Source organism: Cryptotermes secundus, unplaced genomic scaffold (assembly GCF_002891405.2).
Source record: "Cryptotermes secundus unplaced genomic scaffold, Csec_1.0 scaffold124, whole genome shotgun sequence".
In the NCBI taxonomy this organism is placed as follows: domain Eukaryota; kingdom Metazoa; phylum Arthropoda; class Insecta; order Blattodea; family Kalotermitidae; genus Cryptotermes; species Cryptotermes secundus.
In genome coordinates, this window is record NW_019735462.1 from 313414 (window position 1) to 328621 (window position 15208).

Sequence of the window (15208 nt, forward strand, 5' to 3'; positions counted from 1 at the left end):
GAGTGCTGTGTACAAGTGTGTCAATCCGATATCCAGTCCATACCTTCTCTATAGTCACACACATGCGCTTGACAACATACTGTATATGTATAGTTTATATATAAAACTACAGATGCATTTCTTTCTATGTGATAAGCTGTCTTAGAGACAATTTATAAAATTAGGAATCTCTTTTGTCTTTAAAGAGGAACTTTTAATGTATACATATTAAATTTGGTTTAAATTAAGTACGAGGTTTGGGAAATAAAACATACCATAAGATAGGGCCCATGCCAAATAATTTTAATTATTATGTTGGTAAAGACTAAAATTCGAAATATTTTAAAAGAAAGGGCAAACAGAGACAAGGAACATGTACAAAATGATGACAGTCCCTTCAGGGTCCTATGCTTGTGACACATGGGCAAAGAGAACATTTATGAACACAAGCAGCTAGCAGCTCTTCGATTTACGGATATAAAAGTCAACTAATATGTCATAGAAACAAATTCCCACATCAGAAAAGATGTGAACGTTCTTACCTTAGATAAGAGACCTACAAAATGACAAAAGCCTTAGGGAACGCCATATACATAGATAATAATATACTTAAAAATGCAATGAGCTTTACTTCACGAAGACACTCCAGTGGCTGCGAGATAAGAGGCTAAACAGAACTTTAGTAGCAATGGGAACGTGTCAGGCTTATAGGCGTATACCTTTGGGTAGATACTGATCTGTTGCATCACATTCAGGATCTATCTTTTAAACAGCACTAAGAAATTTTCTGTTTGGTGAAACTTGAATTATCCTGAAGAAAGAAGTCTTCTGGATTTGGCACCGAGTATATGTGGTTCCCACGGTCTCTTCGCTTGCGGATTTCTTATATTTTTCCTTTTATCCTGAAGATGGAGGCGATACATTCCTCCGAAACGTCGGTTAACACCACATATACACGGTGCCAAATCCAAGAAGACTGCTTTCTTCATAGTCACCGCCGTGAAAGCCTCGAATCTTACATTGAATTATCCTACCATGCATTAGCCTAACAATTCTTTACCTTGAATTCCCATTGACACTTACAAGCATTTTCGTACATTTGGGTGTTATGGATACCCAGGCCGCAGAATATAGCGAAGGCTTCGAAAATAGATACATCACAGTCTGAAAATGGATGCCCGCTGCCCTGGAAAAGAAAATTATAAAAATAAATTCAACATTTACAGTTTCTGTAGCTCAAACTACAGGAATTGTACTGGTCCCCTTCACATGACAAGACTATGCAGGTAAGGAAAGGTTATTGTACTGTCAGCAGACAGTATACCTTAGGAATAACTCCATTTTTTTAATTTACAAAATTTCATTAAATAATTTTTTAAGACCTACAGTCTCCTTGCAAATAATACCTTATTGATAAGTTGCGCTACTCCAATCACAGTCCTCTGCCCATTGACTATGGGCATGCAGAGGATACTCTTGGTCACGAAACCGTCTTCATCCTCGCGCATTTCATGGTTCATCCACGTGGTCACGTCGCCGATGTTGAGAATCTGAAAAAAAGAAAAGAAAAAAAATGGGAAAAATGACGTTATTTGATTCGGAAATTACAAAGCAAAACTGTGTCGACGAAAGATATTGCTGTATGTAGACTAGCTGATAGGCAACGACCACGAAATAAGCAGCTGCACAACAACCGTTGCTAGGTAATGGTTCTGCAAACAATGACCATTTCTAGGTAATGGCCGCAACAATTTCGAAAAACATGCCACTGGAGTAACTGGGAAGCGGTGTTCTCTACGCGATCCGTGCGATAGCTACGTGGTACAAAAATAGAACTGTTGGAAGAGGTGTTTCTGTGCGGTCCGTGCCCAGGCTACAAGCTACAAGCCGGAAGGTCGCGGGTTCGATTCCCGATGAGGTCACTGATTTTTTTTCAATTTACCTAATCCTTCCAGCCGCACTATGGCCCNATACAAAAATAGAACAACTGTTGGAAGAGGTGTTTCTGTGCGGTCCGTGCCCAGGCTACAAGCTGGAAGGTCGCGGGTTCGATTCCCGATGAGGTCACTGATTTTTTTTCAATTTACCTAATCCTTCCAGCCGCACTATGGCCCTGGGGCCAACTCAGCCTCTAACAGAAATGAGTACCAGGAATCTTCCTGGGGGTAAAGTGAGGCCGGCAAGTACGGCTGACAACCTCACCGCCATCTGTGAACCGATCGTTTAGAAGATGGTAGCTTCGACGTCTCACAACCTTATAGGCCTCAATGACAACGATAAGAGGATAAACAGACAGACCAACATACTTTCATTTGATAAGATACGGACCGTATAGAGAACGACGCTTCCAACAAGTCTTCTATTGTTGCGTGTATTCATTGCTGTCGGAACATGTCTACCAAGCTGTTGCCTAGCAATGATACATGGCAATATACATACAGAGAGAATGATGAGAGGGATTGTTAAAGTACGCCGTTGAGATGAGCTTAGTGGACACGTATATACCAAGTTTCGTTAAGATTAGTCCAGGCATTCAACATATAATAGGAGGATGGGGGGGATTCACAGACACGCAGACAGCATGTAGATCGCACAAGTCTATTTCAGGAAAATAGGCTAAGAATGTATGAAACAAAGCATGGAGTCACATAGTTCTGTTCTTCTACGGAAATCGACTTGCTTTTTCAGGGAATGCTCTTTTCTATAGCCCTTCCACGGGACCCCATTCGAACCCTTTGAACCTGTCCCCTCACCCCGAGTGTAATCGTCCGTCGTTAATGGCTTCTCATGCAAATTGGGGTTTGTCTGAAAACAACGGGCATTGGCGACATTGAACCGACAAGTGCGAAAGAGTAACGCCAAAGCATTTCCACGCTAGCAGCTGGAAGGCAGCACAGACGGGGCTATTCTGAGGCGAGGAAGTGCAACTGACGTCACCTAAAATCCTGCCGCATTATGACGCGCCGTTGGCGTCTCAGAAGCTATTTAAGGCATTGAGAGCTACCCACCCAACTCTGTGTGTTACATTTAGCTCCGCGCAGCAGGTGAGGTTGTTCATACAACAGAGCGCGCAGGTAAATTTAACCCTCAAGTCAAGGAGGATGAAGTGGGCAGGGCATGTAGCACGAATGGGGGAGACGAGGAATGCATATAGAATATTGGTGGGAAAGCCAGAAGGAAAGAGACCACTGGGGAGACCAAAGCGTGGGTGGGTGGTCAATATTCTTTTTATTTGATTGCTAATTTACAATCTACTCTAGTGACAACAGAGTAGTAAGTAAATGTCCGGGCGCCGTAGTAGCTTGTGATTACCGTCCACTGAGGGGTCTTCACGCGTCGCCTAGATTAGGTCTTCTGGCCAATGACGTTGGAGTCTTCTGTTCGCTAGGGGTTTGGGCGGCGACTTCATTTATTAGATGGTTGTCGTGGTCTACGATGCGATCTCTATATTTGATGGGGTTTTTGTTTATAACTTCCTTTATGAAGGGTATTCCGAGATCTGCATGAAGGGTTTCATTGGATAGGAACCATTGAGCGTAACATTTTTGACTGGAACGTTTGTAAAACTTTCGTATTTGAGGGTTTACTGCATCCCCACGGTTCAATCCCATATGTCCAGATGGGAGTGGTCAATATTAAAATGGATCTTAGAGAGATAGGATGGGGTGGTATGGATTGGATTGACCTGGTTCAGGATAGGGGCCAGTGGAGGGCTCTTGTGAACACTGTAATGAACCTTCGGGTACCGTAAAATGCTGGGAAATTCTTGAGTTGCTGCAGAATTGGCGGCTCCTCCAGAAGGGCTCAGCTCCACGAGTAAGTGGAGTAAGTAGTAAGTAAGTTAAGCACCACGCTATGAAGACGTATACGGGATTGGAGGTATAGCTCTGCTATTATTGACGTCGGCACTAGATGGAGGTCAATTGTCAGCTTCACTCGCCGGTTGCTTTACCCCCGGAGGCAGAGCCGCTGTACTCATTGGATAGGAAGTTTGCTGAGCCACAGAGTCGGTCTGGACGCTGTGGAGAAGAGAAGAACCTATTTGCCTCTGCCGGAAATCGAACCCAGGCCAGCCAGCCCGTAGCCTGTCACTACACCGACTGAGCTAACCCGGCTTGTCAACCTAGTACGGTTATATAAGTGAATATTTTTTATTATGGTATGTTACTTTAAACAAGACTACTGAAGAGTACAATACATTTGGTCGTCGACTTACGACAGACTTCCGTTCTGACTGACGGGTCGTAAGTCGATCTGGTCGTATGTCGGCCATATATTTATTAACAGTATTTTTTAACCTTTCTAACCTTTTTATCATCTTTATAATATATTTTTAAAAACTTTTACATTTTAATCATTTTTTATTTATTTTTTTTTTTTGTGGTCGTAAGTGAAGCAGGTCGTAAGTCACATAGGTCGTAAGTCGACGACCAAGTGTATACTGAAATGTGATGCCGTGTAGTTTGGCTGAATTTGGCCGGCGTTTCGGAGAAACGTACTGTCTCCATCTTCTGAGTTGAGAAAGGGAAGCAAATAATGCAGATAGGCTGTATGAAATAAGGAATATGGAAATATTGTTATAGCGAGTACGCTATGGGCTGCACGACCGAGGAATCAGGGTTCGATTCCCGGCAGGGGTAAGTGATTGTTTTCTCCTCCACAACTTCCAGACCGGATCTGGGGATAAAGCAGTTGGAACGTGATGCTGACCTCCATTTAGTGTTGAGGTTAAAAATAGTGAAGCTATATTGCCCAAATACGTCATCATGGCGAGGTGCTTAATTAATGAAGCACAGAGACAACTTTACATGTACCGTTTTAAGAATCAAAATGTCTGCGAGTGGAGTTCGTGTTAAAATTAGGAGAAAAACAAATTCTGAAAATGTCTAGTCTTATTAGCTGAAGAGATTACTGCAGGTTAGCTTTGTAATAGGGATGAGGTTGACAAGGAATGCGCGCGCACTTGTTGGAACTCCGAGATGGAAATTGGAGAATGAAATGGAGATGTTGTATTTTTAGGAAAATGGGTTTTGAGGGTTGAGGGGGATGGAATGATTGAGGATCATATCTGACAGATAGGTTTCTGTATTAGTAGAACTGAGTCTTTGGCAAGTACCCACAACAGAAAATGGTACAGAATAATTCTGAAATTTCTGCAATCGTTTCTGCAGTGGACACATTTTCTTTTCCATCAGAACCGAGCGACGTCGGAACAAGCGCACTGATACATAAAGAAGTCCCCCAAGGGCGCATCTCATACCTCAAATCTCTATATTGAAAAGGAAAACTACCCCATCTTTGTTGATATCATCTCACAATTCCCTTCCCTACCTGAGTTCTCTAAGGTCAACAATCGCCTTAATTCTTGCTTTAGAGCCATACAAAGTTGGGAGAGTGGACTTGAAAGGGAGCAGCGAATCAAGACTAAGAGTCCCCATGAAAAAGGATCGTTGCGTGTGGCACTAAACTCTAGAAGAAAAAGTACCTATGTCCAGGAAATTCAAACAATATTTTTAACCCTTCAAATGTTACATGTCACAATATATACATTGACAGTTGTTACAGTTGGTATTTACAGTTTTAATTACATAAATATGTAACATCAATTAATCAATTGTACAAATTCATCTAAGTGCTTACACAACAGCCAAGGGGTAAATAAATAATAATAATAACAACAACAAAACTTGCATTGGTATTTAAAATTTTGTTTGTTCATATCCCTAACTTTGTTTACGTTATTTAGTTTTAACTATTACCTTCTTTGTATATTTACTCTTTTCCTTGTTCATGACTGTCCTCATTTTGTGTATTCACTTATTTTTCCTTTTTCCATTGCTTTCATATCATTAACCTCTTGCTGTTTTCAACCACTTAAATAAATGAACTGAACTGAATTATACTATTATACATTGAATTCCTAACGCCAGAACGGAGCGTTCTAGGTAATTTTACTTTGTGTAGCCCCTGAGGTTCTCACGGCCACGATTATGGACAGTTCTATCTTATGGGACATGAAGCCGTGTCCATTGCAAATCAAGCGAAATCTCGGAGGAGCATGTCACGTCCGGCTTCAGGGTAGAATAGTAAGTCGAGCAAGATAAGAGATAGGAGCAGGCGACATTTTCCTCCGAGACATTCCTTGACTTTCAGTGGATGAGAATTTTGATATACTGTTTGGTATGATTGGTTCAGTGCTTGATGCTGTTAACTTACGAGGAAGAGTCAGTAAATAGGTCACAAAATGGAGTAAAACAGCTGTAATGTACGTAATAGATTTTCTATATGTATCACTAGATAGCAGCAGTGCAGCTCAGCTTCATGAGAGTCTAGGTAGCAGATGCGCATGCGCATGTTCAGAGGCTGGTTTCAGTAGTCAAATGGTGATAGTGCCTGACGGGTGTACTACCGAAAAGTAGCGTTCTGTTTGGCGTTTTCCTTTTGTGGGCAAAAGGACTCAATGCGAAAGATATATATATATATATATAAAGAAGTGTTTGTCGCGTAAAGCGGTTCACAATTGGGTCGAGAAATTCTCTAAAGGACGTTCGAAAGTCACAGATGATGCCCGACCAGTTGCGGAAGTGGCCGAGACAACAGTGAAACGATTTCTATGCTACGGGTTTCGACGCTTCGACGCAGTGGTAAAGCGATGGGACAAGTGTATCAGTGATTGTGGAGGATACATCGAGACATAAAAGATTTTTCCCCTCATTTCGAATATCACATGTTTTACGTTTTATGGCCATTTGTGATCTATTTACAGGCTCTCTCTCTCTCTCTATCCCATTACATTGAACTCTTCAGAACTGTAACTTAATTGGCTACAGAATAATTCTCCACCCTCGTCGTAATGCTGCCACAACCACTATCGTCGTCGTCGTCATCGTCGTCGTCGTCGTCGTCGTCGTCGTCATCATCATCATCATCATCATCATCATCATCATCATCATCATCATCATCATCATCATCAGAACCACCACCACATCTGTTATTGCGTTTTATTTGAAGACGTCATTGCTTCCGCCTGTATACCGTACAATGGTAGACTAAGACATGAAATGTAAATGAGTTGGATGTAAGTGGTCGTGGCCTAATTTATGTATTATTTACCTGAAGGGACTGAAAAAAAACTGCGGAAGAGTCAACCAGGATCGTCAGAGTCCTAGCCTCGGTTCGAACTGAGCACCTCACGAATGAAGTCCTACAGTTTTACCACTATACCAGCCTGCTCAGTATTGTCATCATTATATTGTCATGAGTGACTATAGACGGGGTTTGGATTGGTGAATAGATTTACTGTCCACTTACAGGCCGTAACGACAAATAACTACAACACTATCGCTATTTCCACACTTCACAAATCAGTAGCACACACTAAATTTTCTCAGTCTGTTATTGGATGTTTCCTGGTAACGGCTTCAACAGTGGCTATTCCTCTGACTCCGGACTTAAGTCCTTCACAGATTCCTGTACAGAACTGGCTACACAAGTCAAAGTCAAAGTCGGAGTTACTTTACGACTGGAGGTTTACCGCCAATCAATTCGTCTTGGCGTCAAGCCCCTTGAGACCCACGACCAGAGATTTTCTTTTCAACTGTACCCTTGCGGTCATAGTCCTTATGTAACATCTCCTCTGACGAGAATATGGGTTTGTCTTATGAACATCCTTGGCCTTTCGTCAAATGTACATTTCTTACACCTTACTAAAACATTCTTCCTTTAGCACTGTATACAAGTCCTCTGTCAGTACAGGTGTTGCAGAGCAAATCATGCCTACCGTACGTACCTCATGCTACGACGGCTTATAAATTTCGGCATGGGTCACGTAGAAAACACAGCTTCTCAACTGTTGTGGTCCAACTGTTGCATTATTAAGACTCTACTGCCTAGCAACGGGGATTGTTCCGTTGTTTGTTACGCGGAAACGTGTATATCCAGCCGTTGCCCAGAAACGGCCCCGGTATATCCGTCGAACTCGCGGTCATTGCACAGCAACGGCTCTACACGATACAAGATTAATACCACCATTCAAGATTATACTTACTGTGTCGGTTTCGCTTAAAATTACCGGATTACAGAGATTTCTCTTAGTCTGCTAGGACTATAACAAATGTTTCGAATTCGTATGAGGTGAAGTAGTCGTTTACGCACCTGAAATCTGTTTGTTTTGTAGAGAGGTGTAGGTAAAGATAAGGCCCCCGTGCTTAATTAATTAAGCATCACGACACGAAGACATATCTGGGAAATGGAGGAATAACTCCACAATTTTTTACCTCGGCACTAGATGGAGAAGAGTGGTTAGTTTCACTCCCCGGCCGCAAGAGGCTTTGTGAGCCCCAGAGAAGGCCTCAACAGGAGTGAAAAATCACTTGCTCCTACCATAAATCGAAACCCCAATTCCCGCTTTGTTTCGTAAGTAAAGTAAAAAAGTAAAGGTATTCCTGTAACAGGCCGTGGAGGCACATAGGTTTGTGAGATGTTGAGGTTCCCACATTTTATAGACAACCGGCTCATAGATGGCGTTAAGGTTGTCAGCCTTAAGCGCCGGCCGCCTTTTATCCCCAAGAATATTCCTGGTATTCATTTCTGTTACAGGCTGAGTCAACCCCAAGGCCATAGTGCGGCTGGAGGGATTAAGTAAATTAAAAGAAATCCAATTACCACATCGGGATTCGATCCCGCAACATTCCGACTTGTAGCCTGATCCAACTACGCTACCGCGTGCCCCCTCTTTGTTTCGTATCGTTCAATTATAGACCTTGCGTCACATAAAACAAACCGAAATTCATTTATTTACTTGAGAATGGTTTCATCGTAGACTAATTGACACAGGAAGTGAAGTATGGGCGTCGTTAAAGACTAAAATTTCACCTGAAACATTTTCAGATATGATAGGTATTTAAGTAACGCAGGAAAATATGTTATGCATGTGCGCTATATCTGCGTAGTGCAACAGTAGACTATGTAGCATTGAATAATTGAATGATAGCGAACAAAGAATTGGAAAAAAAAATGTACAAAAAAGCGGTGGGCTAATTTTTTCCACTTTCTTGGGAAATTTTTGTAGGGACTGAGGAGCTCCACGAACAATCTGATTCAGGATAGCTGGTCCCCCGAGAGAGATTCGAAATGGACAACTCCCGAAAACAAGTAGGAAACGTCACAGCTGTACATAATGAACATATACGTAGGTAAATAGCTTTTTAAATACAAGGAAATCACACGAAAAATACGTGTAGGCTGCTAGGGTACAATTTTTCATGGTTGTATATCGCACGAACAAAATTTGTACAATTTTACTATATTTCAATCTACAGTTATTTGATATAACTTTTTTTTTTTTAGATGTTAATACGATACAAAGCGATAATTTCACAAGTAACTTGTGCCGCTCTGCGTCTCATACACTAGCTTTTCCATTCAGAACGCCGTCAGCACATCTTGTTGTAAAACAAGCACTTTAAAATCCCTGTTGTATAAAATATTGAAGTCCTTTTGAGAGTTCCACTCCTGGAAACTTCATCAAAATTCCTTTATTTTCACTTTGGATAATATTTCTTTTCATATCTTCAGAGAATTCAGTGATATTGCGCCTACGAAATAACTTTACGGCTACATTTTTGTTTGAAAGGAACACTGTATCATCAGTCTCTTGTTTCATTTCATATAATGTCCTCTGACGTGAAAAGAGATAGCTATTACATTTGGACGATAAATGTATCCCTGGAATAACTGACGATAACGCCACTGTTATCAACCCAGTTCAGTATGAGGTATTTTAGTAAAAACGTTTTAAATTTCGAACACCGGATGAAGTAAAAATTACGTTGTAAAAATATTGTCACTTGTTAGTGAACAGACATGAGGTTTGTATTTGTAATTGGATTTATAAGTCGCAGATACAAAGAATTATAGCGCTACCGCTAATTCACGCAATTTACAATTCACTTTAGCGCGCACTAAGACTTATCAGTTCGTTATTAGTGGTTGCCTGGTAACGGATATTAACAACTTCCCTTTCTGCTGACCTCGTTAAAATCTGGCGACTGTCTCAGACCTAACCCATAGCAACAAATTCCCTCACATTAAAGCCCAAGTCAAAGTCACATTGCGACTGTCAGTCATTAAGTCTTGGTGTCGAGCCCTATCTGGGGTTCATGACCAGATATTTATTACGGTTTGACAGGTACGGTGTTGTTCTTTTGGAGGGGAGCGCTCTCTCTGAAGAGAGAGCGGGTCTATCTTCTGTATATGCTGCTGACCCTTGCCAGAGCAGTCTTTCTCGGGTCCGAGTCCCTTGGGATTCGCGATAATATTTTACTCTCTCAGATCTGAGACTTCCCTTTTCGTCGCCTCTTACGACTCGTAGGGTCACGGTGGAGGTATTCGACTCCACGACCACACGGGGGCCCTCACATTATCCAGTTCGTGATCACTATAGGACATCGGGGCGGACCCAATAGGAAACACCCTTTCCAACAGTTCTTCTCTTGTTGTGTGCAAGTCTGTTATCGCAGAAACTATATTTCACGTGTTTTTTTACCGACCGTTGCGTAGTAGCGTATGGCCTGTTTCGATTAACTACACCGTCATCGTGTCGAAATACAAAAATAACTGGCCTGCAAATATGAATGATATTAATATAAACTGTGCAGAACGTATGTAAGCAGATATACGACAATCCTGACTGTTAGAAACCGTTACTATGGAACGACTGGTGAAGACACAGAAGAATGAAAGACAGCGTGTGCTGTAATGATTCGTAAAGAGTGGAGATTAGCGACGGCACTATAATTAAGTGTAGTCACTAGTCATGTGTTAAAATAGTCAATACAACCAATCTCCAATCAAAACCTCTTCTGTAGTCATTTCCTCACTTGAAAATATTCTTTGCGTCATAGTGCTACACGTCTTTAAAAATGTATGAAAGGATATTCTTGTTACAGGGCACGCTTCTTTACAAGTCACAGATAAATGGGGAGAAGAACGCATTTTGTTACCATGATTAGGTCTCGACCTCCCAAACTGCCGTACCTTCCTGCGTTACTCGTCTTGGAAAAGAAGCTCGCTCATGTTTTATTCAGCGCAATCGTGTAACCAGACGCAACCAACGCCATACAGAGACTCTCTCGATCCCTACAGCGTAAACCCAAACTTACATTTCTCAGTAAAATGAGAACAACACGCAGAAATATCCCTTGGGACTAGTATGAAACCCTCTAGCAATAATATATTATAAAAAAATGGACTATAAGGAGTTATTCCGTAGTGCGCAAGCGCAGCTACTGCAGTATACAGCGCCTCGCGACTGAATTAAAGACATTTTAGTTGCGCGCTTTGTATCCTTCTTCGGTGTTACATGACCAGATTACAGTTCTGTTAACTATTTCTTTAAGCTATTTTGTCACGTATAAAGTGTTTGCATGACGAATAATTTTGGATTATATTGATGACTGGGTTTATTGGCATTTCTTTACAATTACAGATGATCATAAGAGCTCATACATTGAACTCCTTTTAAAAAACGTCTGTCTTTCGAATCTCCACGAGGACTCTTTTACTGTTGTCTGAGTCTCCGACTTGTCTCTAGTCTACCGAATTCTGGAGCTCTACTCTGAGTCTGAGTCTCATGTTACGACTGATGTTCAGTCGGCCAGTCTGTCTTGGAATAAAGCATCCATCTGTGGCTTGCGGCCAGCTATTTATTACTGTCAGACACTTACGGGTTTGTTGATGTGGGACGCTCTCTCTCTCTGCCAAGAAGACGGGTCTGTCGTTTACAATTACTGCTGGTCTCGTCAGCGCAGTCATTCTCGAGTCTGATTCCCGTGGGACTCGCGACCATGTTTTACTGTCTCAGATTCGAGACTCCCCTTTTTGTCGCATGCTACGACTCGCAGGGCTACGGTGGAGGTATTCGACCATGTCTCCACACGGGATGTCCTCTGTTGTCCCGCCGGTTGTCCCGGAAATCTTGTGTTTAGCAACTTGTCACGTGGTAGGGACTCATTTGTTGCTATCTGTTGTAATCTGCCTATCCGTTGCCACGGGAATGAGTGTTTACCGAACCGTTGTCCAGCAACGGTCTCTTCCGGCTTTCAGGCGTCATGTTACAATATGTTAGAATGTTACAATAAATAAACTACAAGTTATTTACATATTTGTAGCTCTGTTAACGATGATATTAGTAGGTCAGTCTATGTAGCATCATTGCAAGCATAGGCTAAAATAAAAAATTCTGTGAAGAATTCATGAGAGCTTCTCTTATTCAAATATCATGAGACGAGAACTATACATGTATAATTACACAACTCAATTGTATATTCTTCCGACTTCATTTTATGAAGTATAGAATCTTAATTTCTTTCCAGTTTTTACAAATGAGGTTTATAGAATTTGTGACTGTATTTATGATATAAACCCGTGAAAAATATCCTACTTACATGAATTTAATTATCTATTACTTAATGAAACTGACAGCTACAAAAGATATCGAAAAGTAGTTTTCCTGTCTTTTTGCTTTCTGCAAAAATATTTTGAGTTAACATTGCATATGTACGTATTTAAGGTCTATTACAACGCAAAACATTTCTATGACCATATACAGGGCAACTATAAATGATTAATTCTTTTCTACAACGCTATATTTTCCAAAGTATTACACATACAAATATGATTGATATATAAAAAGAACCATAAACTCAGCAAGCTTGTATTATGTGCACCAGTTGGCAGCACGAGTTCAGTGCCTTTACAAAATGGCGACAAAGCAAGAAAAGAGTTTCTGTTTGTTGGAATATGCGAGATATTCAACTGTTATAGCAGTGCAACGCGCATTCAAAAGAGAGTATGGAAAAGAACGGCCATGTAAACAAAACAATTTGCGGTGGTATCGGCAATGTTCGTCGCTACCTAAACAATTAACTTCGGCATCGCTGGATTGGGCGTGTTGGTGAGGATGACGTAGCTCTGTTCACTTGGCCACCCAGATCACCTGATCTAACGCCTTGTGACTTCTTCCTCTGGGGGCACATTAAGGATCGTGCTTACGTACCCCGACTGCCAAGAACACTAGTAGAGCTGAGGGAACGCATCGATGCTGCAGTGATGACCATTGACAGGATGATGCTACAAAACGTGTGGAACGAGCTCGACTACGGCCTGGACGTGTGTCGTGTGACCCAAGGGGCGCACATAGTACATTTGTAGAGTGTGAAGAAAACTTTGTGAATTTATGGTTATTTTTTATGTATCAATCACATTTGTATATGTGATGCTTTGGAAAATATAGCGTTTTAAAAACGAATTAATCATTTATAGTAGTCATGTATTATATGGTAACATTGTTCCTATTACCTCGGAAGTTCGCATTCCCGCCATGTTAATATTATTCAAAGTTAAGAGAGCGTAATCAACACACAAGACTTCATGGAAATTCTCGGACTGATTCAAATTTTATTATGGGCACAGACAGAAGATATGTTAAACTAATGACAGCACTATAAAGCAACTGTACTGAAGCCAAGGAAAGAAGTTCCTTGAATGGCGTTGCTAACGGCGCTCAAAGCTTCCCCGTTCTTCCTGTCGTTGTGTTCCTTTCGATTCCTCTCTGGCCTACATAGAGTTTCCCATAGTACTAATGGAAATTATCAGTACTAGCAAAATGACTACACAATGAAGAATGAATATAGGGTTATGTACTGGAGAAAGAAATGCTACAGCTCGAAGGGGATGGGGATATCTTTCCGTGTTCTCAGTATAATTTTCGAAGTATTTGTATTTGTCCTACCTGGCCCGTGGCTGCAACGTAGCGAGCGATTTGCGCCAAACGGGACTTGCCGAGTTCCCCCTGGTCCGGTCGGAAAACCAAGGCCTCTTCTGCAGCAGCTCGTAACTCGAAAACCGTTGTGAAATGGATGTTAAGCTGTAACAGTTGCAGAGCAGTATATATAGCTTTAAATTCTTTGAGGAAAAGTAATTATTCCCAATCCCAAGAAAGTTGCCATCCTTATGAGATGTTTTCCTTATAAGACTTTCTATTTAGAGTACCGTAGACAGTATGGCAGATCACAGTGGCCGCTCAGTCTGAGGCATGAAATGTCTTCGCCTGCTCGAACACTGGGATCGTAGGTTCGAATCCCATTCAAAGCATAGACGTTTGTCTGCGTTTATTCTGTGTTTGTATTGTCCTGTGCAGGTAGAGGCCTTGCGTCAGGCTGATCCCCCGTCCAGGGAGTCCTACCGACTCTCTAAGATTAAGAAACTGAAGGGAAACGCAGTGTTCCACGGATGCCCTATGCTCCGGAGTAGGAGCAACAGGAATAGATAGATAGATAGACAGCCAGACAGACAGACAGACAGACAGATAGATAGATAGATAGATAGACAGACAGACAGATAGACAGATAGATAGACAGATAGATAGATACACCGAGAGACAAGAATATATACTTAAGTAACATTTTAACCCCTTCCACTCAACGTACATAGTATCTCGCTTAGAATTGTCGGCATTTTGATGTTTGACGGAAATATGTGAAATGATTTCATGTACTTGTCTTGTAACTATAAATATTGCGGCATGTAGACCCGTTGCCAGGTAACGGCTTTGCCAACAAACACGAGCGCAGCAATTCCACGGCAACGGGAAGATACAACAATAATGAGAAGCCGTGTTCTTTACGCGGTCGGTGCTATAGCTACGTTATGCAACAATACAAGTGCTGCTGGGAGGTGTTTTCTATGCGATCCGTGCCGAGGATACATGAGGAGCCACCAGTCGAAAACACATCTTCCTTGTTAACGCCAAAATATATATTCTATTCTATTATAGCTCTAGAGCCTTTTGTTAGGCCTTGGCCCCACTCTCAGATGCTTGATCTATTCACAGTCGGTAGGACTCTTTGGACGGGGGATCAGCCCGTCGCATGGCCTCTTACCTCCACATAGAACGCAAACACAGGGTAAACGCATACGGACATCCATGCCGCGAGTGGGATTTGAACCCACGATCCCAGTGTTTGAGCGGACTAAGGGCTGGAACACACACAGCGACATCGGTCGTACGACGTCCGTACGGTTAATATCGCATCAAGTAGTAGAATATAAAGTGTAGTCTTAGCTTTCATGCGTGACGACATGCGACATCTACCGTACGACAGCCGGAGAGCAAAGAAATCTATTTGGTCGCTCTAGTATGAAAAGGAGGTCGTACGGCAAAAAAAAT

General features: G+C 41.8%; 1 protein-coding gene across 1 annotated transcript in view; it reads right to left on the reverse strand.

Moving 5' to 3' along the window:
* LOC111869292 (cGMP-specific 3',5'-cyclic phosphodiesterase) overlaps positions 1 to 15208 on the reverse strand; it is a 114714-nt gene that overhangs the window by 35836 nt on the left and 63670 nt on the right. Inside the window, exons 10-12 of the mRNA XM_023860691.2 lie at positions 13772 to 13906; positions 1386 to 1529; positions 1063 to 1165 (exon numbers count right to left, since the gene is read on the reverse strand). Coding sequence (XP_023716459.1) covers positions 1063 to 1165; positions 1386 to 1529; positions 13772 to 13906 — 382 coding nt within the window. The remainder of the gene's footprint in view (positions 1 to 1062; positions 1166 to 1385; positions 1530 to 13771; positions 13907 to 15208) is intronic.